Raw genomic sequence first — 27,625 nt, 5'->3', positions numbered from 1 at the left:
CTGCGGGTAGCGCCAGCTAGTATGATCACTGGGTATATTTACCACCCACGGTGTGGCAGCGAGGGGGACCCACAGTCAGCAGCTGTGCCACGCCGAGATGCATCTGCGTTTAGGATCTTAATAAGCAGAGCAGGCCGACACACAGCGTAGGAATCGCGCCATGCACGATCACCTCAGCAGCCAGTATGAGCATCCAGCTCAGCCAACATCAAGTTATTCTGCGGCACCTTACTGATTACTGCCAAATGTCCTTCGAATATCTCCTGCAGATACATGTGGTGCCATGTCAGAGCTCAGTGTCAGGAGCTTGTGCGCGTAAAAGGAGCAAGGAGGTGGCGCCAAGCATGCACCTCTGGCGTCCTCAACACTCGGGGCACACACAGAGACTGGAGGAGACTGAGGATAAGGGGACACATGACAGCGCCTGCCAGTAGCGTTGTTGTGTCGTGGCTTCAGAGTATGCTGTATACTACAGCTGCCAGTTATCAGCAGCGCGAGGCGCCATTTTATTCCAGCCTCACGCGATCCGCTTAATAAGCCTTGATCGTCTCCTCCACCCATGCTATCAGAGCCCTACAGCAGTTCCTCCAGGCTAGCTCCGCATATATTGCTCACTCAGTATCGCGGGTGGTGCATTCCAACGCCGTCCTCACCAGGATCCTTACCGTGCTCGCTCCGATCGAAAAACGCCATAGGACGCCGCCATCTTGCCACGCACTCCGTCCGCCCGGTGCCGCCGCTGTTTTCCCTCGGTTTACTTGCTGCAGCCGCGTTAATACAGCTCCATGATACGCTCACCTTGGAGCCCAGGTATTCCGATGTCCGTGCCTGTTTCTGAGCGCTTGTAAAGCATCTGTTACACGCACTTATTCATCGCAGAACGGACCTGGTCAGCGGAGTGGTCTGATCAGGCAGCCATTCCACTGTGCGCCCTCTAGCGCCCCCCACTTCGGTGAACTTTAGTCGATTTCTTATTGATTTCCGATTTTTTCTTCAGATTGTTTGAGATCCTCCTGCATGCAGCCAGACCCAACGGTGGAAAAAAAGAATCTAAAGATGGCGACCAAAGGTTGGAGCTTCTGAAGGAAGCACAATAAAGTCACAAGGGACACCAAATAGAGGTACGTTGATGCCCACCAACACCAAAACACAAAAATAGTAGGACAAACGTTTTTGGGAAGAATTCCGGGCCCAACCACTAAATGATTAATAATACAAAGTATGTGAATCCAGAAAAGATTCACACTGCACAATGATGCCAAAGCTAGACCTACAACTCCTCTCACAATAAGCCAATAGCTGATTTAAGTAATCTTTGGTAACCTTAAGTATGGTAGTAAAGCATTGGTTCTGAGAGAGAACTTTTTCACCAACTCATAGAACAACATTACAAAACAAGCCTTGGCAAAGCTTCGAGCAACTCACCGTCAGCTGGTCATTTTCAAAACACTCCCGAGCCTCTTCATAGCTGCAGATTTCCTCGTTACACTCTCGCTCCAGGCTGTCCGGGGTCAGGGCCTCTAGGTCCCAGTTGTTATACAGGAGTCTGCGCCCCAGAAAGTTGTGTGCAGATTCATCTCCAAGAAATACTAGAGTGCAAACGAGAAGTTAGGGATCAATACTACTAACATACTATATACCTTTTAAAATAGGACCATTTTAAATGGCAGTGCAGCACAACCTGAACTGGGTTCCTCAGCCTGTCAGAAGACTCCTCTTGTGCCCTTTTCCCGGATTTATTCTGTTTCTGAAATGTGCAAACAGACCCACAAACCTCTGGTCTGTACGGTGTTCTTCCAGAGCAAGCACAATTCTAGTATTGTGTCCTGAAGTACTGGAGAAACAGATGCATTGCGTGCCCAAGGACGGAAAGAACTGGTGCCCAATTTTCCCCACAACAACTGGGCGCTGTGCTGTGTGATGTCCTAAAGGGCTACAGAACAAGTTGGCTTGAATTTTCAATAACACAAGGATGAGCTGTATTGTGTGACGCACTGCACAAGGATGAGTTGTACTATGTGCCACATAACAAGAGAAGCTGCACTGCATGCCCATGAACTAAGGCTGAATGTTTCCTAGATAGAAGCTGCACTGTGTGAATAGGAAAACGGTGTGCTGTGGTCTTATTACACAAGGATGAGCTGCATTGTGTACCCCACTACAAAAGTATGACCCACATGTACGCCATGTGCCACAAAACAAGAGGCCAAGCAGCACTGCATGTCCCTTAACACGCATGCGTGTTTCTTAGGACATAAGGATGAGACGCATTATCTAGCCCAGTACCTACTACAAAGCGATTATTTCTACTACGAGCCGCAAGACATAGTGCACAGTATGGCCCGTGGCCATGAACAACACAGGTACAAGTTGCAGTGTGTGTAGAAGATAATGAACTGCATATATTTGCCTCAATACATGAAGATGAGCTGTGTGGTGCACTCCAGGCCACAAGCACAGACTGTAGTGTGCACCACAGTGAACACTGATGAACTCCACTCAGTGCTGCAAGTCTTTAAGGCAAGCTTTGCTGTGAGCCCTTGAGACACAGATGAGCTGCACAGTGTCCCTGGATACAAGGCAGTCCACAAGCATCTGCCTTCCATTCCTAGAACTTCACTATGCACCTGACACAGATTATTGCCATACAGCAACGTTCATCATCTAAATGCACAGCACTGGCACAAGATGAGTACTAACCTAGAGGTGAAGCAACATTCATCATCATTTTTTTTTTTAAACTAGATTTGTACGTTAAGCTCCACAATTAAACTCAACACACCTCTAGACCACTGTAGATTAGGAAAGGCCAGTCTCAGACAAAAATGTCTGATCTAAGTTGCTCTGCTGCACCCCTCTCGTTACCTTCCCCCAATCGTCCCCAGTCACCTGATTGCTCTGCTTGGATGGAGGCTCCCTCCTGCCTACGAGGCATCAGAATGTGTGCAATGCTCACTGCACAGGCCTGGAGCAGCAGGAGAACCGACGTTTGCGTCCACCACCGCATTCCCGCTAACCTGCAAAGGCAAAAAACTATTGTGAGAAAGCCTCACCACAGAACAAGAGAGAACACCACCATCTTAAAACCAGAAAGAGGACTAGCCAGAGATAGCACCGTGCTGAAGAGAATGAGGGAGGATGAGCAAAAACAAAAGCCAGACAGCGCATACTAGACAGTACCAGCCAGAGCAGACCAGGTAAATGGGCGGCAGGAGACAGCACCAGTTTAAGGAGACCAAGGCAAGAGAATAATAGAGGACGATGAGAAAAGGACAGCAGAACCTGGAGGAGACCAGAAAGGATGACAAAAAATTGCATAGGATGGATTTTGAGGAGTAAGAGCAAGAGCCAGCACCACTTGGAAGTGACCAGGAAAAAAGAGAAAGTGACCGTGTTACCCATGAGCAAAGAAAGCGTTACCATGGATTAGCATGATCACAGCCACTACAATCCAGGAAACCAGGGTCAAACGGTGGGAAAATAGATCCCAACAGATTGAGCAACAGGCACCATACGTTAAATGGGGATGGAAAATAGCAGCAGCAGCAGCAGCATCAACCAATTAATAGGAAAAAGCAACAGCCCGCTGCCATCTGGGGAATGCCGGGACGACAAGGGAGGCAGCACCAATATTATTAACTTGTAATAACAGATCGGGTTGTAGCAACAAAAAAGATCCACAAAAAGCAGCAAGAGGGAAAGAGTATACGGTCAGAATCTGTTGTGGATAAAACCAAAGACACCCACTTACACACCCAACCCCACCCACAGTTGTAGCAATGAAAGCTTTCATGGGTACAAGAATACGTTTAGAAAGCATGTTTAATATGACTCCAGTGTGAGTGGAAATATGTTTGCAGCACGTGTAAAAAAAAAAAAATCTCTTCCATATAATGACTGGTGCAGGTGCATAGTGCATCTCTTGGAGACTGTTCATTGGACTCTGGAAATGGTTAATGTTGTCAAGGATATCTGTGCTGTTAATGTTTTCGGCACGGTTACCGGCATCGAGGGTAACAGATTTTCTACAACTTCTCTGAAGACACCGAGAACTGGTCTGAGAGGTGAGTGCGTTCAGATCTTTGTTATGGGTAAAGCACAGTGGATAACAAAGCAGGCGATTTGCAGGTTTTTAATCCCACATTGAGCTTGAACTAAGAGAGGCAGACCACTTGGCTGAGGGACAACCCTCTATTTCCTGGGAACTTCAGGAGAGAAGAGTTGGCTGTTACTCACAAAAGTCCAGGATAAGAACCCTATGAAGACAGGGAGCCTTCCATCTGGGAAAGCTCAAGATACACAATTGTTGGCTCATGTGCATGTACTAAAATTAAATTAACAGCTACTGGGAAAAGAAAGAAGCATCGTCTTACACTGCCACCAAGACCAAAAGCTGTCCAATTTAATCCCACGCAGCCACAGCTGCCAAGGCTGGAGACACCAAATCTAACTCCATAGGTTAACTATAAAGCTCTACTTCCTGCAGGAGAGAGCAGTGTAGGGGAAGCGTGAAGCCTAGCATTGGTAATTACCAAAATCTAGACCTTTCATAAAAAGAACACATTAATTGATAGGGATAAATACAGCCGGTTCACGTTTAGTGCCCTGAGAATATGCTGATAGGTTGCTAGACATCATTATACCACCATACTGAAGCTGCCCCAGCTGCGTTAACAGGCCTACTGGATGAAAGGACCAGACTACGATTGGAACTTGGCCTTCCAAGACAATCCCTCACCTGTGAGGCGGACACCCTCAAAGTTTATATAAGGTTCCTAAAAGCACCTGCAAAAAGACATTAGAGAGCCCGGCTAACCCTTGGCACCAACAAGTTCAAAAAGCAATAGCCTTTCTATCAAAGGTCAAGCATTAAACTCGGACTTTATTCCTTACACAGCCTGGAAAAGGATTAACAGGCAGGTAAAGGGTAGCGAGATTAACTAGGGCTGCGAGCTGGTTTGTCAGAGAACACTACTTTGCTGGCAGAATACTTTTATCTAATCGTTATTAGGAGATTTTAAATTCGAACAACATTTTTATTCGGGGGGCTTCTAAAATTGTATATTTGAATGTGATTAATGCTTAGGAATACTGACACCCCTCTACACGCTATTATTTCTCTTCCCTGCCTCGCCCAGCAGTTTTTTTGATCCGGTGTTTGGCGGCGGTGGGCGCCACCTTAGGTGTGGCTGGGGGTGCGCTCTAGTCGCGCCGGCCCCCTCACCCTCCTCACACCCTATATAATGTGCATCTTGGCCAGACGGCGCAGCGGGCTGGCGCGCGCCGAAGCGAGCCTAAGCCAAGCCCGTCTGCGCCCAGACACAGCCCAGGGCCACAACCCCTGGTCCTGATGGTCGAATCACGTGGAGCAGGAATGATTTAGTAAGTCTGTGCTCTAATACTTGCACACTCGGCCATCATAGCATAAGAGTTGGGGAGGATGAAGGGTGCAGACACTGCCAATTTCGTTTCTGCACATTGACAGCAGATTACAGGGCCAGTTGTTTCTCTCTGTCCTGTGGTCTGCTCAATGTGAGGTCGCTTCGTCGCCACAAGCATGACATACACGATCTTCTTGCGGATAAACAACCTGATCTGCTGTTTATCACAGAAACGTGGTTGGATGCCAATTCTGACCCCGACATCATTCAGGCACTACCAGATGATTACCAGATGGTGAGACTGGATAGACCAGAAGGCAGAGGGGGAGGAATTGCGATTGGGTTCAAACAGCAACTTTCCTGTCAATTGGAACCAGTTAATCTGGCGGGAAGTGAGGCTGGTGTTTTCACCATAAAAATTGATGGCAGCACAACTGTGAAGGGCTTCTTAATCTATCACCCACCGGGACCTATGGCTAGGTTTAATGGCAACCTTTTAGAGTGCGTCACAGAAACAGCGATAAGGAGAGACAAGTTTCTGTTACTCGGAGACTTAAACACGCACCTAGAAGATTTGTCCGACAAAGGAGCAATTGAGTTCCGTCTAGAACTTCAGACCCTACAGTTAAAGCTAAAGGGGCAGCTTCCAACACACCAACATGGACACTTGTTAGATCCAATATTCGCCAACTGGGAGGAAGTCTTGGTTGCTTCCCCGGTGCCCCTGCCCTGGACCGATCATTTCCTTGTACCATTTTCAATCTTCCTTCCTAAACATAAAGCCACTGACCCCACCCCCCTCAACTACCCCAGGCGTAAATGGGCTAGGTTCTCCCTGCCAGAGTTTAATAAGGCTCTCACCGCAGAGGGGCCCCGGGAGGTGACAATGCGGATACGGCAAACAAACTGCTCAATGACCGTATCACGGCTGCCCTGAATTGCACGGCCCCATTAGGCCGGTCAAAGGAGGGGGCCCCTAGACAAAGAACTGCACCTTGGTTCAACGAGGCGTTGCGCTGTGCCAAGAGGGACTGTAAACGTGCAGAAAGACAGTGGAGAGTGGCCTACGATAACCAGTTGAAAGAGAGATATCTCGTCAATAGACGGGTTTATCACAATAAGATCCGGATAGAGAAAGCCGCATATTATGCTGACAAAATCCTGGGTGCAGAGAACTCAGCTAAGGAACTGTTCAGCGTATACAAATCCCTGTCCATCCCTAAAGCCTCGACAGGAGGGGAAGAGTACTCGGTAGCCACCTGCAATCGTATTGCTAACTATTTTGGGGATAAAGTGTCCAAGATCTACTCTGCCTTCCCTGTCCCACCCTCAGTCGCGGAAGTATCAGCAGTACCAGCAGGAGAGGAAGCTGGACAAAACCTGCTTCTCAACTTTATTACCCCCTCATCAGAAGATCTAATTAAAATATGCAGATCAGTGAAGTCAGGTTCCCCTCGGGACCCAGCCTCTTCTAAGCGGTTGGGGGACAGCCTGATGACACTCGAACCCTACATCAGGCATCTGCTGGATGTCTCCTTCCGGTCCAGCTCTGTGCCAGAGGACTGGAAACCGGCTGTGGTGCTCCCACTCCGCAAGAAGCCCAACATAAGCCCTGAGAAGCTGGACAATCTGCGTCCCATTTCCCTGCTACCTTATTTTTCCAAAGTGGCGGAAAAGTTGGCCAATATGCAGTCAATGCACTTTGTGGAGAAGACCAATTTTCTTCATCCCACCCAATTTGGGTTTCGGCCACGTCACTCCACGGAGTCAGCTCTCCTTATGGCAACTGAAACCATCAGGCAGGGTGCAGACGAGGGTCAAACTATGGCCTTGATACTTTTGGATCTCAGCGCTGCGTTCAACACTGTGGCACACTCCATCTTGCTACAGTGTCTGAGTAAAGGAGGGGTGAGAGGCGCAGCGCTGAAATGGATCCAATCATTCCTATCTGGCCGAGGCTTTCAAGTCAGGCAGGGTGACTTCTATTCGGAGCGTGCAGCTTTGGACCAGGGGGTGCCGCAGGGCTCATCCCTGAGTCCAACTCTCTTCAATCTCTACGTTGCTCCGGTAGCCACTATAGTGGAGAGTTACGGCCTGCGCATGGGGTCTTATGCCGACGACACACAGCTGGTCATCTCCCTGTCAAGTGCGCCCAGTCTCGCGGCGGACATCTTCAGATCGTGCATGCAAGATCTTGCAGTCTGGATGTCCGCCAATTGCCTCAAGCTCAACGGAGGCAAGACTGAGGTGCTGGTCGTAGGGGGTGGCCAGGCGGCGTGGACGTCAGCATGGTGGCCGCCATGCCTGGGACCAACACCTACCCCCTGCCAGGAGGCGAGGAATTTGGGCATCTGGTTTGATTCCAACCTGACCTTTGGCCCCCAGATCAATCGGGTGGTTGGATCCTGCTTCGGGACTCTCAAGAGCCTTAGGAAGGTGCTGAAATTCCTACCCATCAAAGCACGCCAACGCTAGTGCATGCACTAGTCACATCTAAGATGGACTATGGCAACCTTCTCTATTTAGGGACCTTAGAGAAGAATCTGAGCCGCGTGCAGGTCTTGCAGAACGCTGCTGCCCGATTGGTGCTCAGACTACCTAGAAGGGCTGCCTCTAAAGCGGCTCTTCAGACCCTGCACTGGATCCCGGTAAGAAGCAGGGTTGATTTAAAGCACTCTGCACTTGCCATCGAATCGTCAATGGTAGGGCACCCCTTCCATTGCAGGGACTGCTGACACAATACGAGCCTTCCCGTTCCCTTAGATCTTCCGGCTTGGGGCGTCTGTCCATGGCCAATGTGTCTAAAGCAAGGATGGGCGGAAGATCTTTCAGGCATCTGGCTGCGTTAAGCTGGAATAAACTTCCTGCGGCGTTGCATCTTGAGCCATCCGAACCAATCTTTAGAGCCAAGTTAAAAACAATACTATTCACCTGGTAACAGGTTCTGCCCCCCTGCAGTTTCCCTGCAAGCACTCGCTCCACAGCGCGGGGACAGGCCGCTGTGCGTCACCAAGCGCTTTACAAAACCCCCTATTATTATTATTATTAAATAAACCTCACACTTGCTGGGCACCCGCTCCTTAAAGTCTTCAAACATCCTCCCCCCCTTGAACAATTCCTACCTAACTGAGAAGTCACAGCCATACTTCTCAGAAGGCATAAACAGACAGGTCCGCCAAGACATTCTATTTAGGCGCTTGTTAGGCCTACCAGTGGCTGATTTTAACCCATGGGCTCAATCAGGCAAGGAGGGGGTTTGCAGATTCTGCAATAATAAGAAAGAACCATGGTTACACCTTCTGTGCTGTTGTCCCATGCACAAAGCCCCCACAAGATCTCTCCTGAAACCAATTTACCTAAAGAAGGAAATTTGCTCTTGCCTGGAGGCTTCGTCACTGTGGTTCTCCCACACTGATACAAGAACCTTATCGAGGTGCAGCAAACATGTCAAGAAGCTTGAGGACATACTCCGTCCCTGTCCTGCAGATCGTCCTGCAGATCCTCACTCTGTTACCTTCTCTTAAAGACTGATAATGGACAGCTTCACGATGAGAACCAGAATTAGATAATGGCACAGCAAGGGTCTCTCTGGTTTAGTAAATCACACTAAGAGGGAAAGTGGTCGCCCTTGCCGAACCCCCACTACACTCACCCCTAATATGCATCCCGCATAGGCACAGCTCAATTTCTTTAAACCCCCTAACATTTATCGGAGGCATCAATATTTGCGCTTTGCACTTTTATCATTTTGCTCACTGCCTCAGACTGGTCAGGTAGATAGGTTTTAGACCCTTATATACAGACTGCAACTAAGGTTTTCTTATTATTATTATTGTACAATATCACCTTTTCACATGGAAAATAATGGTGCTCTCATCTATTTAATAATGGTTTAATTGTTAAATTGGTATGGTTTTAACTAACTAAACAATAAATTCTTTTATGTTTACTGGATAAAAAAGCTGAAGCCAACCATATACTAGAAGGGGAAAGGGAACCTTCAAAAACTGTGCACTTGCCCTAGGACTCTGCAAATTGTGTGGTGGAGAGTACTCCTGCTTGAACAATATTAGTCCCCATGGCTCCCAATGGAAGCACCCGAAGAGGGATACTGTTAATACAAACCTACGTACCCACTCAAAGAAAGGTGCTGGACCAATCAAATCCCAAGGACAAAAGTTACCAACCGCATGACGACGCTGGCCAGAGGGATCTAGACTACCCAGTCCATTTGACCTACAGAGCCGGCCAAGTCTCCAGTGTCCATCTACAGAAAACCAAGCTTTTGTCAAAACAGGAAAGGAGTATGCGAGGACTCAAACAGCCCAATGAGCTGCCTTCGCTACTTGATAACAGGATGAAGCAGGCCCGTAGTGTGGAGCACTGAATCAGCCTTCCAGATGATACACTGTTCAAGAAATGATGTACACAACTGGCACTCTGTGCTGTTGATGGTTTAGGAGAACGCTGGACTGCTGGCTGCCATGACCATCTGAGAATTCCAAATTCTCTACACTTCCCAGATGGTGGTATGCCAAAGAAAGCACAAGGATATCATCTTTTATGTTGATTATTGTAGGCTCATCTGCTATACCAGTAATGTACCTTTGCCTGAGAGATATCCAATGTTTCTCTATCCTCAACATAAACTGCTATCCCAAATCCTGATGATGGTCAGAAATGCAAATAACTTACAAAAGCTAATTGAAGTTTGTACGCCAATTAGAAATAGGCTAGATTGAACTAACTGTTCAAAGACATTTACCATGACTACGGGTCACAAAGCAAACGAATCTAGATCCTTCATGGTTAATTAATGCAATTTGAGAAGTTTCTGAGTTTTCTTACTTGGGAGTAATTTTACGTTGCTCTGGCAAATGGAGTTAGCAGAGATAAGGCCCAGTTTTTGCAGAACCAGTGTGCTGTGTTTAAACTTGCCAGCAACTTGGACACCAAACCACTTTACCACATGATTAACATTTTTATAGTAAATATGTTTTAGCTGTGAGTTAAGGTGCAGGAAGTTAATGGTATTCTGAAGTTACAGTTCTCCTGGTTCATGAAAATAAATTTTGTCGCAACTTTTAAGTGACCCTCATACCACCCTGGGATTAATAAACCGGGTGGAGTTCAGATAGAGGTACTTGAGAGAATATATCAAAATTGCTCCATTATTGTTACATATTTAATTGTGGACCTACATGGCAGCTGAGCTCAACCGCACGATCATCTAGGATTGTTTAAGGCCATTATTTTTTTTAAAACCATGGTTTAAATATAACAGTAAGCTGGGTTCCAACTTGGAGGGGCCCGATAGCCATCCCTCGACAGTTCACAGATAGGAAACCGCTTGGACTAAGAAGACTTTTGATCAACTCAGAAACTGGAATAGAGCTCATTTTGAATTAAGAAAATACTCAGTGAAATCACATTTAAACAAAGGCTACACTAGGTATGAAACTTTATTTACCAATATTCAGGATGAACATTATTTACTTGCACATTTTCACATGTGGCATATTTTGTATAAGTTATGTTTTCCCAAATGTGGTTGGTTTTAAAATCCCTCTAACCCATGTCATAACTAATCAATCCACAACTCCACATACTATATATTCATTGTGTATTATGAGAACTAGACCGAAATATTTAGTTCCATTATTGAAAGCTGATGGTATGCATTTACGGATGATTCAATCCCTCCTGATTTGTTATACTGTCAGCTGTTAGTTAACTGTAGTTCTTCAACAAAAAGACTCAATAATTGATTAAAACATTTGTTGACCATCAACAGTTTAAAAGCATATTGCTTTTAGCTTTTACGTGCGTTTATTCTTGTTAACATTTTCTTAATTCTTTTTTGGTGTTTGTATGGTTACTTTTTACAGACCTTAATTAAATAAATATTAGGAGGATAAGCCCACATGATAAAGGTGCCTTGTGGGATTTGGAGGCTGGATGATGGACACAGGATTACTTACAGTTCATCCACGAACACCATCAAGGAAGTGAAGCTGCAGGCACGGCCCACTGGGGGAGCATTTGCGTACATGTACCTGCAGCAGCTGAGCACGGAGCACCGATGTCAGGAGCAACGAGTTCAGAGACCTTCCCCATCCTTCAGAGTGCCTGTACTAATCGAAGCGGGGCACTTTGATTTAAAAGCGGACAGCAGATAATTGAGAAGGTGAAAGGCATTTGATAAAGGCATAGGAGCCGAAACCGGTCATGCCGACCCTGCGCTGCTTAAATAAATTGAAAGTTTTCCTGTGACCTGCGTGGGCTGAATTCCTTCTGCAAAGAAGGTCTTGGAAAAATATATACATATATATATATATACACATATATATACACACATATATAACATTTGTTGAAAAATATATATATATATAGTTCTCAAAAAATGTTGATGGTGAGAAGCTAATAAAACAGCTTTAAACAAAATCTCTGGAGTGCGATAGTATTTGCTTTTTTGAGGATTGATTTGTTCTTGCACAATCGCACCAGCTGTGTTGCGCGCTACCCTTGCATCAATTGTTTGGGATATATATATATATATATATATATATATATATATATATATATATATATATATATATTTATATATTTATTTGTTTACTAAAGTTCACAGTGTGAACCAGCGAAAAAAGACTGTTGAAGAAAACCAAGCTAGCTGCAACTAGACTGATAACTTGGTCCCCTTTCACTAGATAACTTCCAAATTCAGTAGCACCTTGACAAGACCAACACGGATGCCGACAGCTTAACTAGTAGTGTACAACCACACTCTACTAAACAAACCTAGAACTAGATGGCAGAGGCTCCGGTGAATGCAGCATGCAACATTTTAAGTGGTCAGCCTGCTAGTGAGAAGTCAAAACATCAGAAAGCCATAGATTGTATGAGTACCCAGTCTGAAATGCACTGTAAGCGCACTGCTATGTAGTGAATCATGAAATGAATGTATTTTCAAGAGTTGAAAAAGAAGAGCCTGCAGGCACAAGTGTCTAACCTCTAAGACAAAGAAGCAATCGGCTCAGATGGTCTAGGAGCCACAAACTTGTATTATACAAGAAACAATAAAGACGAGTGGTGCATGGCCTGAATGAGCAGACTAGACATTTGGAGACTGACAAAACCTTGCAACTAACTAGGGAGATAAAAATGTAACTGGCTTACCCGAGAGGAATGAACTAATGTAAACTGTAAGCTCAATGAAGCACTCATTAAACCATTCTGAGGCTAGCGCCCTAAAGGGACTAACTATTCAAATGGGCTGGTGTATTTGTGTCATTGTAGATCAACAAAGAAGAAATCTGGTATATTCCGCTTATCACAGACCACTTCATCAGGTAAGCTCAGAATTTTGCAGCCAAAGACCAGAACGCATCCACTGATGCTTAAGTGTTTTGGGAGAATTCTTCATATATTATGGTGGCAGTCAGAATCTACAAATCTCTCCGAAGTCCAAGCTCGTCAAACAGATGCAGCAGCTGGTAGACCAAGAGAAACAGCACTATGCACTACCATCCACAGTGGGTTGCGCAAGTGGAAAGATTTAACAGAATCCAGCTTAACAGTTTGAGGATACAGAAACTAGAAAAAAGCAGCAATTTGAACAGTATTTGGTCACACTGGTCTATACATACACCTTCATCAAGAATGAAAACACCAGCTTTTCCACATACTCCCCAAAGTTTTGAAGAGGACTGCTAGTCTAGTGTTTCGGGAGTCCAAGTGGTGGCTGCTCAGGCATCCACTAGCAATGTGGCAAGAAGTTAAAATAGTGGGATCAGACACAAACGTGCTCAGGTGTTAACAGCTGTTAAAAATAATAGTAGCAACAGGGTGAGGCATGAATAGCACATTAAGGAGCAAGACACCTTAAACTTGAGATGGAGCCCTTGACTGCTGTTTAGTAGAAAGTAAGTAACAAGCTGGGTGACAAAGGAACTCCCATCCAAACTTTGTGCAGTGCAAAACACCTAGGATCCCTGGATACAGGATGCAGTAGGAACAGAACCACTGGCAATACAAAGTGCTCAACAAAATCACTTGCTTCCCGCTGAAGAAGACAATGAGTTGACAGATCAGACATCAGTTTCTCAGACAAAAAAAGAAAGAAGTTTAGGACCACAAAAAGATCTGCTGTGTACAATGAAGAAAGTCATGGTCTGAAATATAACCTCAGAAGAGCAACGTCCTTTCGGAAGAACCAGAGGAATCAGATTTCATTAGATCAGTGATGTGCCCAGATATTGATTACAAATTGATAGACATCAAGAATCACCCAAGTTTTCTAAACCAAACTCAACAGAAGCTCAGACTTAGAATGAATCTGAATGGGAAGACTTTGCCCAGAGATTTAACACTGGTACCTTTAGCTCATCTGAGAAGGCTGGCACTACTCCTGTGTGCAAAGCAGTGACACAGCCCTATAATCCACACACACCGCTCTGCCAATAGTCATTCCATACAACACACATCCCAACTTCATTCACTGCAATATCATCTTGTTATAAGTTTTTTTCACTTACCGTCTATGAAAAATAATGGAGCGCTGCCGCAATAAAAGGTGGACTGTGCTTTTGGGAGGCCTAGTAATGACTCACATGCAGCTCCACACAATTTAGTCTTCACAGGGACTGGAAAAGGAGGATGTGGTTACTTGATGGTCCTGTTGGAAACATCAAAGGAAAAAATGCATTAATAAAGAAACTGAATCTTATGGACTCCTTTTACTTACATAGTTCACAATAATATCATAAAATCAAACATTTGGCTCACTTGCATAATAAATACTGTGTTCTTCTATCTTCATAGGCCTAGGTTATCAATCACCTTTAAATTCCAATGGATCCAGTAACAAAAGTTGCCCGGCCCATCACAATTACATGTTTTGCTTCTCACTGGGAGATTTTGGCTGCTGAAAGTTGCGCAAATCTCTGTAGAACATAGGATGAGTGGCTGGAATTTGCACTGTTAAACTAATAACAGTGTTACCAACTGGCACTCCTTTGGGACACAGTCTCGAAAGGTGATCCTTGAAAGGAAATATATTTTGTAAAATAAATATAGTAGACTTTATTTTCTTCCAAGTTCAACTGTATTATGATTTAATACGTCATCATCATCATTGTTACGTCACAATGGTTCCATCCAATGTAAATTATATCACTGTTCATCTTGAAATTACATTTCACGTCAGTACATTAAGATCCTTGTGTACATATGAATTGTGAATCCCTATGCATTTCGGGACTAGGCCCTTCTTCAGGGGAAATATATGTAATCTGGAAAAATGGAAAACACACTATGTTGTAATCCAAGAATGTCTACTGTCCCACTAACTGACACAAAAAATCAGAGGTGACAGACCGTGAAATTAAAAGTGTGTTGGGGTCATTTGATGCATGAGCTCCGAATAGAAAAATGCGCGACTCAGTGGGTGTTTTGGTAAAAGTGCATCCAAAACACAGTGCTCTCTAATTGATGATATTACCGGTTAATACAAGTTGATGCTCTCGGAAAGCAAACAAGTGTTCACGAAAAAATGAACATTCCTGGTGTGCAGGTGGTTTTTTTTTGTGAAAGACAAGCGGAAAAGCACGGTGTCTGCGGATTAGTTGTATTGTCAAATTTGTGAACGAACATTACCGTCAATGTGTGCTCGTGAGCAAAGTTCAAACTCAGTGCAACAAAGATGGCTTTGGCAAAGTGACAAACGTCTTGTCAGTGTGTACTTGTGAGCGGAATTTAAACTCAGTGCAACGAATGTGGCTTTATCAAGGTAGCGAACGAAGAGTGACATCAGAGTGAAGAGCCGACAAAGATCTTGTCTTACCACATATAAGACGCCAAAAGTAAAACTCAATACAACAAGTGTGGCTTTTAACAAAATAACAGTCGCGTGCCATTCAAATGAAGAGCCGACAAAGGTCTTGTCTTACCGTGTATGAAACACCAACAGTCCTTCAATTCCTACGTCCCGTAAGCAGTGGCTGGTCTTGTGAGTGTTCACACTGATGTCAAATGACATCTAACGTTCTCGTTAAATGCTGTTAAGTTTCCCTTGTAATGTCTGTTGATGTCGGTCCCTGCCTGTTCTGAACGCTTATCATGCAGTGAAACTCGATAAAAAAAAACCGAAAAGTCGGAATCCACCATTTGATGTTAAATGGATGATGAGAACGGTCCGCACGCACAAAAAAGTCACATAGATTCATATGATCAAGCACTCTGATGTGCCATCTATTGACAAAAACAAAAGGACTAAACTCTAAGAGTCAGCCATCTTTAAGTGAGGTTCATACGATTTAAAAGAGTGCGTTTTGCAGTGTGCTGGTGTTACAGATTCCCTGAAGAGAAAGAAATAGTGTTACCGGTGTTATGATTAGTAGAACAAATACAGGAAAGTGAGACAAACATACTAATGACATACCAAAAGTGAATGAACAAAAAAAACATCACGGAAATAGCCATTTAAACATGCTTAATAAATGTTAAATGGTTACAGAAAACAGCTGTACTCCATCCGTTTATTGAATCCCTTTGGGTGACAAGAATCCAAATTTTTTATCCAATATAGTACGCGTTGTAAAAGTCTTTTCCTATTGTCCACACCCTCTTTCACTGGAACAACCTCCAATATCAGAAATCTTAACTGACATACGTTGTGCTTTTGGGTGGTAAAGTGTGCAGCTAGTGGTGCTTTCATAACTTGATTTCTTATTGTGTTCTGTCAATCGAACTATCATTTTTCTCTCGGTCTTACATAATGAAGCCTACAAGAGCATTTGAGCAAGTACATAAGGTTTTTCGTAACACAGGTAGCGTTTGTGAACAATCTGATACTTTTGCCCGTTGTGGGATGACTGAGGGTGTTACCCCGGATGATGATGTTGCAGTGATATTTCTTCAAAGTAATGGCAGTTCAGCAGAGTTGTTTCCCTCAAATTCTTTATTCGCAACTTCTTTTTCAACACAATAAAAAGACCGTAGCCAACGCATTTCTTCATCTCGAACTTCTTCAGGACAAAAAACACATTTACTTACGGTCTGTACTGAATTCAAAAAGTGTGGTGTCTCTTTTCAGGATCTGATAACATCTGATTGTATCAGAGATTTCAAGTGCATTGTGTGATCTTTACTATAAAATTGATTGTCAGTCAGTTTCAACCATCCTCTGTTTTATTCCCGGATAGGTTTTAGAACTTGAGTCGTCCTGCAGAGTAGCGTGGCATCCGTCTGGACGGACACCACGCTACTGGATAGGGTTTAGAACTTGGATCGTCCTGCACGGTAGCGTGGCATCAGTCTGTACGGACGCCACGCTACCGTGCAGGACGACCCAAGTTCTAAAACGTATCAGGGAATAAAACAGAGGAAGGTTGAAACGGACTGATGGTACAGGCAGGGCTGAGGGCCTACACTTGATTTTGGCTGGCGCAGCAGACTATCTTGTTCTGATCCTTGAGCAGAGTCAGTCCACAAAGAACCTCCTTGCCCTTGCCATAGGGGTGGCTCTTGGTGAATATAGAGAGCTGGGAGCCCCGCTGAGGACCTACTGACCTCCATGCCCCTTGACTTGCCTCCTGTATTGGGGATGATATACTACATGCCTAGACCGAAAGAACTGGTGATTTATGCAGCTCCTGGGGTGCACCTGACCATGCAGTTTACACAATCTGCCCAAGCAAAACCACAGCAAGTCTGTGACCCCCGCTGAGGGACTTCATAATCAACATATAAAGATGAGCAAGGCCACCAACAAACTACCCAAGTTAACTTTTGAAATCCAGCACAATCACAAAAAAACATTGAAAATGCAATAGGTCTCGCCTTTGATTAAGCTAAAGCCATTTTTGGTATTGTATAGCAAAGCAAATAGCTTTAACTTAATCAAAGGCGAGACCTATTGCATTTTTAATGCCTGTTTAATATAGTGGTTTATCGGAGATTGGGGGGTGGGAAAGGGGGGACGCGACCACTTGTTCCAGCCCCACACGCAGCAGCTTATAGCAGACAATGTTCTCACCGCTCCAAGAGACTCATAAAGCCTGCATCTCGACCCCACAGTGCAGGAGCGGTTTATCAGAGCTGTGGGGACGTGACCACTAGTCACAGCATCACATACAGCAGCGAGGGGGCCTCTAGAAGCTCTCCCTAGTGAGGGAACTGGGGCTGCGAGCTGCACGTGTAATGCGGTGATCTGTGTTGAAATTACCGATCTGAACTCGGAGCACTTGGAGCGTTTTTAAACAATTTTAAAATTGCATCATTTTATCCTGGGGGGCTTTTAGAATAAGGGGAATTTAAGTTACAGGCACTCTGACACCCTAACCAGCTACCTATTACTTGGCCAGCCGCTTCTCAGCCGATACTCGGCGGCGGTGGGCGCCATATTGAGTGAGGCGGGGACAGCGCTCTAGTCGCGCCGTCCTCCCGCCCTCCTAGATTATTTAATCAGTCTTCTTCCTGCGCTCGGTGCCTCTAGAAGCTCTCCCTAGTGAGGGAACTGGGGCTGCGAGCTGCACGTGTAATGCGGTGATCTGTGTTGAAATTACCGATCTGAACTCGGAGCACTTGGATTGTTTTTAAACAATTTTAAAATTGCATCATTTTATCCTGGGGGGCTTTTAGAATGAGGGGAATTTAAGTTACAGGCACTCTGACACCCTAACCAGCTACCTATTACTTGGCCAGCCGCTTCTCAGCCGATACTCGGCGGCGGTGGGCGCCATATTGAGTGAGGCGGGGACAGCGCTCTAGTCGCGCCGTCCTCCCGCCCTCTTCTCTCCCTTCCCTCTATATCATGTGTCAGGTGGCCAGACGGCGCAGCGGGCTGGCGCAGCGGGCGCGCCGGATGCACGCCGAAGCCGCGCCTAAGCCAAGCCGTCTGCGCCCGTCCGCGGCCGACCGGGTACAGGGGCCACGACCCCTGCCCAAATTATTAGCAAGATTCCAGACTCAAGCGGGAACTTTACTTATACACGCCGCGAATTGCTGGATCTGATTGGTAAGACGGCCATAAATGCATCTGACTGCGCTCACATGGGTCCGATGGACACTTACGGCCCATTTAGCTGTTACAACTGTAGATGGGAAAGCACCCCCACGCTGAACCCCGTGAAACTAAATTTACCTACAATTCCCCTTAAATGCATCTACACAAACGCAAGATCACTACCCAAACATTCCACCTATATTTGGGATCTTCTTAACGAACATCAACCTGATCTATTGTGTTTATCGGAAACTTGGCTTGATGACCACAATATCCCTGATATAGTCACAGCCCTTCCTCCTGACTATAACATACTTAATGTTAACAGAGTCGATAAAAAGGGTGGTGGTGTAGCCCTATTGTTCAGAGACCACCTTTCATGCAGGCAAGAGAGTATCGTGCCGGCTGAAAAATATGAAGTCCTGGCATTTACTGTGTCCATGAACACCAATGTGCTATTCGGAGGCTTTTTAATCTATAATCCCCCAGGTTGCACTTTAAACTTTAGTACACAATTACTTACACAAATCATGCGTGTCTGTTTGAAGAACAAGAATATCCTCCTTCTTGGAGATTTTAATATACATCTGGACAACAGCAGTAGCTCCTTGACGAATCTATTAGTGGAAGACATGGCTATCCTGCAATTATCTCAGAGAGTCCATCAACCAACTCATATTGCAGGACACACATTAGATCTGATATTCTCTAATATAGAATCTATAGACATCGACCCTCTAACACCACTGTTATGGACCGATCATTACCTGATTACCTTTCGTATTAATCTTCCCATACCCCAGACCAAAAAACACAGTGTATTTACAGCAAACACGAGAAATTGGAAATCTTTCACAATTGATAAATTTCGAAATCATTTCTCACACCCCTCTTGCACAAGCACCAATATCCATGAGGAGATAGATCTCTTTCACAAAAACATTAAAAATGCTCTTGAACATTGTTCGACCACCCAATCTCGTCGCACACCAGGCAACAGAAAATCAGAGAGATGGTACGGACCAGAGCTTAAACTTCTAAAAAGAAATTGCACTTCCTTTGAGCATAAATGGAGAATATCCAAAACAGATGAGTCCAAAGATAACTTCAGGAAAGCTCAAACACTCTATCACAGGGCAATCAGAAAGGCGAAAAAGGAATACTTCACACGTAGAGTATCTGAGAATAAAAATTCCTCAAAAGAACTTTTTAAAATTGTCAAAGAATTATGCAACCCAACCAATCTCTCCCTACATCTTATCCCCTCACAGGAAAACTGTAATAAGCTTAATGACTTTTTCTGTGAAAAAATTGATACCATCTATGCCTCCTTTCCAAATCACCTGACCGAAATCAATGAACAATATGTACCAACCGTTACATATACCAGCTGCCACGGTTTCGGCTCTTTTTCAGAAGAGGAGGTAGAAAAGGTCATGCTTGAGGTCAAGTCGGGTTCCCCACTTGACCCTTGTCCACATCACATTTTCTCCCAGTTAACCCCTGTAATATGTCCAGTAGTTACTAGAGTACTCAGTCTCTCCCTTAGTTCCGCTGAATTCCCAAATTCATGGAAACAGGCCCTAGTCACCCCTTTAGTAAAGAAGGCTGGAGCAGACGTAAACAATCCGGCCAATTACAGACCAATATCCCAGCTACCTTATTTATCAAAGGTTCTGGAGAAGTTAGTCAATAGAAGTCTTTCCACATTTTTGGAAGCAAATGGTCTGCTGGACGATTCACAGACAGGGTTCCGGACAAACAACAGCACCGAAACTACACTCTTAGCGGTGACAGACAGTATCAGAACCAAGGTGGATCAGGGTAGAACAGTCGCACTGATACTCCTTGATTTATCAGCGGCTTTTGATACCGTACCCCACAATCAACTATTGAACATCCTGGCAGAGAAAGGAATACTGGGCAAAGCATTAGGATGGCTACAATCGTTCCTAGCGGATCGAACCCAATCAGTGCGCTTGGGTGACTATACATCCCCTCCACTACTCATAAAATACGGAGTTCCCCAGGGGGCGTCACTTTGTTTAATGTATTAGTCTCCTCGCTGGCAACCATTGGCAAAAAGTGGGGTGTTGAAATGTGCTCCTATGCTGATGACACTCAGCTGATGGTCACCATTGATGGAAATGATGACTCCAAAACTAGATTGACGAACTGTCTGACTGAATTAGCAACTTGGATGCAGGACCATTGTCTTAGACTAAACGTCGACAAATCCGAAATCCTATTGTTCGGCAGAGGTACACAGGCCTGGGACAATAGCTGGTGGCCAAGTGACTTGGGTTTACCTCCCAATCCTACTGCTAAAGCAAAAAACTTAGGAATAACACTGGATAGGGACTTATCCATGAAATCCCATGTTTCCATAACTTGCGGAAGGAGCTTTGGACTCTTGAAGATGCTTAGACGTGTCTTCCCCTGGGTGCCAACGGATTGCAGGAAAACCTTAGTCCAGTCACTACTGATAAGTAGGCTGGACTATGGGAACTCTCTGTTTGTAGGAATGGCAGATTATCTCTTCTCTAAATTACAGATGGTTCAGAATGCCGCTGCCAAAGCCATCTGCAATAAAAGAAAATATGACTCAGCTAAAAGTTGCATGCGTGAGCTTCATTGGCTCCCAATGCGGCAACGAGCCATTTTTAAGCTGTTGTGTATTTCTCACAAGGTACTCCACGGCTCAGGCCCCACCATCCTACATGACAGGGTTAGATTTCATAAACCCTCTAGAAACCTACGATCTATGACGTTAGGAAGAGCAGCAATCACCCGAGCTCGTACTGTCAGGATGGGAGAGCGGGCCTTCTCTCACATTGCGGCAACAAAGTGGAACGAGCTACCCCCTAAAATTAGATCAAATGACTGCTTTGTCTCATTTAAGAAACAACTGAAAACATTCCTTTTTCCCAGGCTAGATCAATAATTTTTCAATCAGAGCTGATGCCAAATCACTTGCAACTTTCTTCAGCGCCGTGATGTCCTTTCAGGATGAATGTTAGCGCTTTACAAATAAATAAATACAATACAATACAATACAATACAACATTCTCATCATGCCAAGATTCGCATAAAGCCCACAGCTTGACCCCGCAACGTGACCCCGGTTTACTGGAGTTGGGGGGACGCGACCACTAGTCCCAGCACCACCCATGGCAGCAAGGGGCTGTCAACGTTCTTGCGGCGCCAGAAGGGGCATAAAGCCCGGGCGTGTCTGCATATGTCCGCCGCCGGAAGAGGCTGGGCCACATCTCTTTCGTTTGCTTCTTGGCCACAGTCCTGAGAGAGCTACTGTTGGGGTAAGTAGCTTCAAAGCCTGAGTTTGATTTACCTAAGCCGCTGTTTTGTCGGAGGCTGAGGAGGCTCTTTAGAGCCATATATCTGGTTTTGGGCCTTGTTTTGATGAACCTAGTGCTGAGCAAATTTGATCTACCGGCCAAGCAATTGGGAGGTGGAAATACCCAGTAAGGGCCCAGTCTCCACAATCTTCTCCAAAACCCACTTCGAATGATAGGATGTTACATATGGCCATAGGGGTGGTGGCTTCTCAGAACTGCAACCTCCAGTCAGGGTACCGACAGAGAGCCGTGCTCACGTCCTGAGATTTTGCCAGGTGAGGTCACTTACTCTACTGGTTTCACCAGTATATCATGTTCCTCCAAAGGAGACTACTGATGATTTAAGTTGTATCTGTTTTATCATTTCAGTTACATGGTTTCTCACACTTATATTCTTTTTCCACTCCACTTACAACGCAGAAGCATACATCTAGGTACTGAGAAAGGCTGAGACTTTTTTGAGGTCACGATGGCCAAACACGTAGACCCTCTTACTGGAGAGTTGCAGTTAATATTTCAGAACAGCACCAGCACTGTTTTTAACTCCGACACCAAGAGATAACCAATAAATCTTTTTCTCATTGGTAGTTAGTTTTATCTCACACTTCACGCTCTTTTTGCACTGCGACCATCACTCAGATGCCACTCTTAGCTTTACATCTTGTGGATTGTAGTAGATCCTAGGAAACAGTAGCATCTAAAACATCTCCAATCTCCTCTCTCACAGTGAGGGGGTTGCAGCCCTTGGCTGTACTAGGAGTTACAGCCGGGAGGAGATCCCAGATGATGAAGGATGCGACTTCGGGGGGTGATGGGATTTTGTCCTAAAGTAAGGACTCCCCTGTGTTTGTTTGAGGTAGTTCTTCCTTGTGTTGTAGCTGCTTCAGGGCTCTTTGCAGCTTTTCAGACCTGCGGATATACAGTTTGTTCATGTTAGTTGTATGAGGATAATATCCGCACTGGTCTTTAAATTTTCCCTTGGACCCTACCACCCCGCTTTGTAGCTTTTGCTCCATATGAACGCCTTTCTCTGAACTGTTCTCAACGGCATTGAAATATGTCAGGCAGCCAGGGGTCCCATAGTGTTAATCGGGTAGGATGGTAATCATTAGTAGATAACATCCTTGTTGATGTAAGGTTATGGCCCTTCGTATTAGATCTGGAAATTCTGCCCAGATTTGATAGCTATCACAATGCTTTGTCCCTTGATCTAGTTCTGCCTACTAGGAGTGCAACGGCAACATGAACTGATCAGTTGGATTGTAGACCGACTTCCTCCAGGCGCAAAATAATATCGATTGGGTTAGAGCAGTCCCCATACTCAATTGACACTCTGTATAAGGTGGTGCGTACTTCCCTAACAGATTTGAGCAATGATATTACATCGGACGGTAAAGTCTGCCAACTTATAAGGGTGGCCGCGATTCATGCCATGCTAGCTGGCAAACTAAAGGATTTACTTTATGCTGAAGCACGTTCTAGGGGTCCTAGACAGCAAAATACTACTAAATGGAGCCCATGAACTTCAAAATTGACAAGCAGGAGATGCGCTTGTTGGCTGCACAACAGCATATCTCAGATATAGAAGAAGGGGCACATAAGTGAAACAAAATCTCCTCAATATGGAGAAAGCTCTTTTCATTATTAAAATTAATTGAGGCGTAAAACCTCGAAATCCTTGGGAGTGACAAAGTCCACCAACTACTGACCCCACTTTTCAGAGTGGACTATTTTTCCAACTATTTGTTGTGAAGAGAGAACACCACACTTCTTCCTAGGTTTTGGAAGGAGCTTTGGTATGCCCAAAAACTGCACACTTGCTCAACTTCAGAGACCGAGACATGGCACTTCACCTCCCAAAAGTGACAAAAAAGGATTTTCCTTACAATGGAGGTTCAATATCAGTTTTCCTAGATTTCACAATAGCAGATGCATGAAACAATTACGATGCTTAAGGAGACATTCATAATTTATTTGCTTGCATTTCTGGTAGACAAGCTGGGGAGGCCGAAATTGTCTAGCAACTTCCACCGCTTCATATGCAGGATGCAGACTGCAGGGACGTAATGAGCATATGTCCTGAAGAGTCCCTGAAAATCATCATAGAGGGTCGAAACGTCACCAATTTTGACAGGGAGGGCCCGTTACCCTGATGAAATTGGAGATCGCAAGTAATGAACCCATACCATACTATTGCTGTGTAGAGAGAATTATATAGGACATCCCTGATGTATACATGTATCACTGTTTCATGTGAACACCATTGCACATGGAGCACGGCACTCTCTGCACCATTTTTAATTGAATATAATGAACTAAACCTATGTTGAAAATACAAAACGGGTTTTGATGAGAATTTGGCAGGAAGGTGGTTTGAAATTAGAGACAAAAGAGTCCCACAGAACCATCTGTTCCGCTCATTTCTGTATTCCATCCTGGGAAGCATCAAATTGTGCCTAGGTACTGTTGAACTGCGAAATTTAACTATCATTCACACTCCGTTCTTTTTGGCACTATTTCCACCTAAAACTTTAATTCACAACAGGATTTTTGTAATTTTGGTATGGTTTTATTTAGAAAATGTCCTCAATATTTCTAATTCGTTTTGAGATTTTCATTGTTTTAAATGTCTACTTTTTTACTGTTTTGGTACCGCCTAAATAATTTACACATTGACTCAAAGTTAAACTGATCTGCTCTGTGCCAAAGCCACCAGGGGGTTCAGCATTTTTATTGACTTCAGTGGTTCACCTTTACAAGGATTGTGATTATTACTTGAGGTTGGTACTTACCTCATTCAACTAATAACCACATTTCTTATAGTGATCAAGGGCAGTATGAGATAATGATCTTTGATCAGTTAATCACAATTCAGAACATATATGACTAACACTGATGATCCAGGTTTTTTTTTTGTTTGTTTTCTAGAGCTATGAAATAAAATAATTGTTTTATCTCCTGTGAAGATTTATGGGGGAAAGGGATTTCAACAAAACACTCGGCCCTACACAAGAAATATCAGCTATGACATGTGGGCAGGCCATAGCAGCCTCTGCTGCACTGAATGATATCCTCGAGGTACACAGACTGCTGGATTTCTGAAGACTCTGGCACCCTGAATCTCAGCAGGGTGCTTTCACATCGTTTAGTACACAACTCCTGGTCAAGGTTCGACCTCCGGCGACTACTCAAATATTTTTGTAATGAAGTGGGGTTAGTGGACTCTGGATTCACATGTGGAAGGCTTTCAAGGTAGTCATTAGGGAGGGCCAGCACTGAGCAGCGGAGAAGAGACGGCAGGTCCTTTAGATCCGGCATGAACAAAATGAAGCAGAATATCAATCATTTAGAGGCTAAGTCGGTTACGAACCCTGATCCGACCCTATTGATATCCACCTAAAACCAGCAGAATATAATTAGGCTGCATAGAGGGAAATTAAGAACTTTACAAGGGGCACACCATCACACAACTAAGAGTGAGAAAGACCAGGTTGATTGCTTGCAGGTCTGCTTAAACACCCCTGGGTTGCTAACACAATAACATCAACCACTCTGATGAAGGTCGGCTATGTCACAACACTTGGGATATTTTAAAATCTTCAACTAAAATATAAACTTGAACGCTTGTAAGTCCCATGCAGAGTAATGCAAGCAGCAAATTATTTTGAGTTGGTTGGCAAGAGGTAGTATAGTGTAATAACGGTCTGGGTGCATTTTACAGTAAATGAGATCTAACAGACAGCCTCAATTGGTGGTGAGCAAATTCACTCCCAGACACATGCCATCATCTCTTGGCCAATAAGAGGGCCACAGAAGGTAAAGGACATTCCAGATTATCCACCTACATACACTTTATTTAACAAGCATTTACAATGCAATAGGTCTTGCATTTGCGAGAGTTTAAGCTATTGGCATAATAAATGGCAATTCCTTTAATTTATGTTTTAAAAACCAACACGTAAAGGGCAGGGTAAGAGCTTATGATGTAATCAATTATCATGCAATTATCATGTAATCACTTATTGCTCCTACTGTGGTTTCCTTAGGAGAGCCTTATGTTAGCCTACACTCCACCAGTAGTTGGGACAAAAATATCCAGTCTCTAGCACGTCATGGGCAAAGCAAAGAGGTTCAAAGACAAGAGAGTAGGAAAAAGCATAGAACCCACTGTCCAAGTGAGGAGAATCCTGTCAAACAGAAAATACAACTGGCCCATAATATAAATTTGATGACAGTAATGACAGCCTTCAAGGGCATGGTGTACCAACTGCATAAGGGAGACTGCTTGGTTACATTCCTGGACAGAAATCACATCATTTGATCAGACATTTTACTCTAACACATGAGAAATGAATTTAAGATTCCAACCATTCCATACATGACTGTACAGAGAGCAAGCAGTCTTTGCTTCATCTTTCCTACCCTGCTGATTGTAGCAAATGAGGTCCAAAGAAGTTGGAATGTCAATGTGTAGTTGGAGAGTAACTACTAACATCTTCTACAAGAAACCTACAACTTACGTTACTACATGAGGAGGTTACCCAACTCCCGCTTTGATAGGCAGTACCTTCATTAGAACAAGTGGCCTTTTTACCCCTCGAAATTTATAAGTCATTATTTTCTGTTTTAAAAACTGATCTAGTAACGATGCGATCCGCTCAGAAGGGTGTACCCCCGGGGAGTTGGAGCGAGGCATGTATAGTAGTTTTTCATAAAAAAGGCAAGCCTGCGAATTTACCTGGGTCTTACCGCCCAATTTCGCTTTTAAATGCAGATTGCAAAATCTATTCGAAGATTTTGGCAAACAGACTATCCGGTGTAATTTCGAATTTAGTTTCTACCATACAGCATGGGTTTATCCCACAGCGAGGAACGGCGGATCATGTCCGCCGGGTAATTACTTTATTTGATTTTGTTAATGTTAGTCAGGAGCCTTTATGTTTAATTCTATTAGACGCCGAAAAGGCGTTCGATCGGCTCTCATGGTGCTTTTTATGGGACGTAATGAGGCGCAGGGGGTTTGGCCCTGATTTTATTACATCACTCCAAACGCTTTATTATCATCCTACTGCCCGTATTAGCACCATGGGACTAGTATCTAACCTAGTCCAAATACAAAGGGGTACCAGACAGGGGTGCCCCTGCTCCCCTCTTTTATTCTCCCTATATATTGAGCCTTTTTTAAGAATGCTGGACTCTAGTTCTAAGATCCATCCGGTTATGATACAAAACTATTCTTTTAAAGTTCTAGCCTACGCGGACGACGTTGCAGTAGTCACGCCATGCCCTGCTGCTGCAATGCAAGAAATAGAAAGTTTAGCTCTGAAGTTCGGGACATCAGCGGGTTATAAATTGAATGCTGCTAAAACTCAGCTATTATGTGCTAACTTGCCAAAATACTCTGATGTGAGGGTGTGTAAAGAGGTAACTTATTTGGGGATTAAGCTAAGGACCTCACCAATGGCTTTGGTTAAGGCTAACTGGGAGGATCTAATATTAGGAGTACGGAAACAGTTAGCTCAGGCGGAATGTCTACATCTCTCGTTAGTTGGTCGTTGCAGTTTATTAAAAATGATGATATTGCCACAAATATTATATTTTTTTAGGTGTCTACCTTTAGAAATCTCTACAGCTAGCCTGGCACAATTACAAACTCTTTGTATGCGCTTTATGTGGGCCGGAGGTAAAGCCCGCCGTGCTGGTCGTTATATGACCTTACCAAGAAATGTAGGAGGCTGGGCGGTTCCTGATTTCACATTTTATTACTACGCTTGCATGTTGCAAGGCATGAATGTTTTACTAACAGGGATAGGTCCTTCGAACCCGGCAGAGAGCCCGTCAATCTATCAGATGTTATTAGGCTCAAAGGCTAAAAATTGCTT

The 27,625-nt window shown here is 44.4% G+C and overlaps 2 protein-coding genes across 2 annotated transcripts in view; one reads left to right on the top strand and one right to left on the bottom strand.

The window, feature by feature from the left end:
• The window catches only part of NOSIP (nitric oxide synthase interacting protein), a 415,999-nt gene that overhangs the window by 122,119 nt on the left and 266,255 nt on the right, over positions 1-27,625 (top strand). The window lies entirely within an intron of this gene.
• Positions 1-27,625, bottom strand: part of PRRG2 (proline rich and Gla domain 2) — a 231,254-nt gene that overhangs the window by 125,920 nt on the left and 77,709 nt on the right. Inside the window, exons 2-4 of the mRNA XM_086930125.1 lie at positions 13,919-14,058; positions 2,890-3,017; positions 1,426-1,589 (exon numbers count right to left, since the gene is read on the bottom strand). Of these exons, the coding sequence (XP_086786251.1) occupies positions 1,426-1,589; positions 2,890-3,007 (282 nt within the window). The 5' untranslated portion in view covers positions 3,008-3,017; positions 13,919-14,058. The remainder of the gene's footprint in view (positions 1-1,425; positions 1,590-2,889; positions 3,018-13,918; positions 14,059-27,625) is intronic.

This window comes from Lissotriton vulgaris, chromosome 7 (assembly GCF_964263255.1).
Source record: "Lissotriton vulgaris chromosome 7, aLisVul1.2, whole genome shotgun sequence".
Taxonomy (NCBI): domain Eukaryota; kingdom Metazoa; phylum Chordata; class Amphibia; order Caudata; family Salamandridae; genus Lissotriton; species Lissotriton vulgaris.
This window is presented reverse-complemented; position numbering and strand designations above follow the sequence as displayed.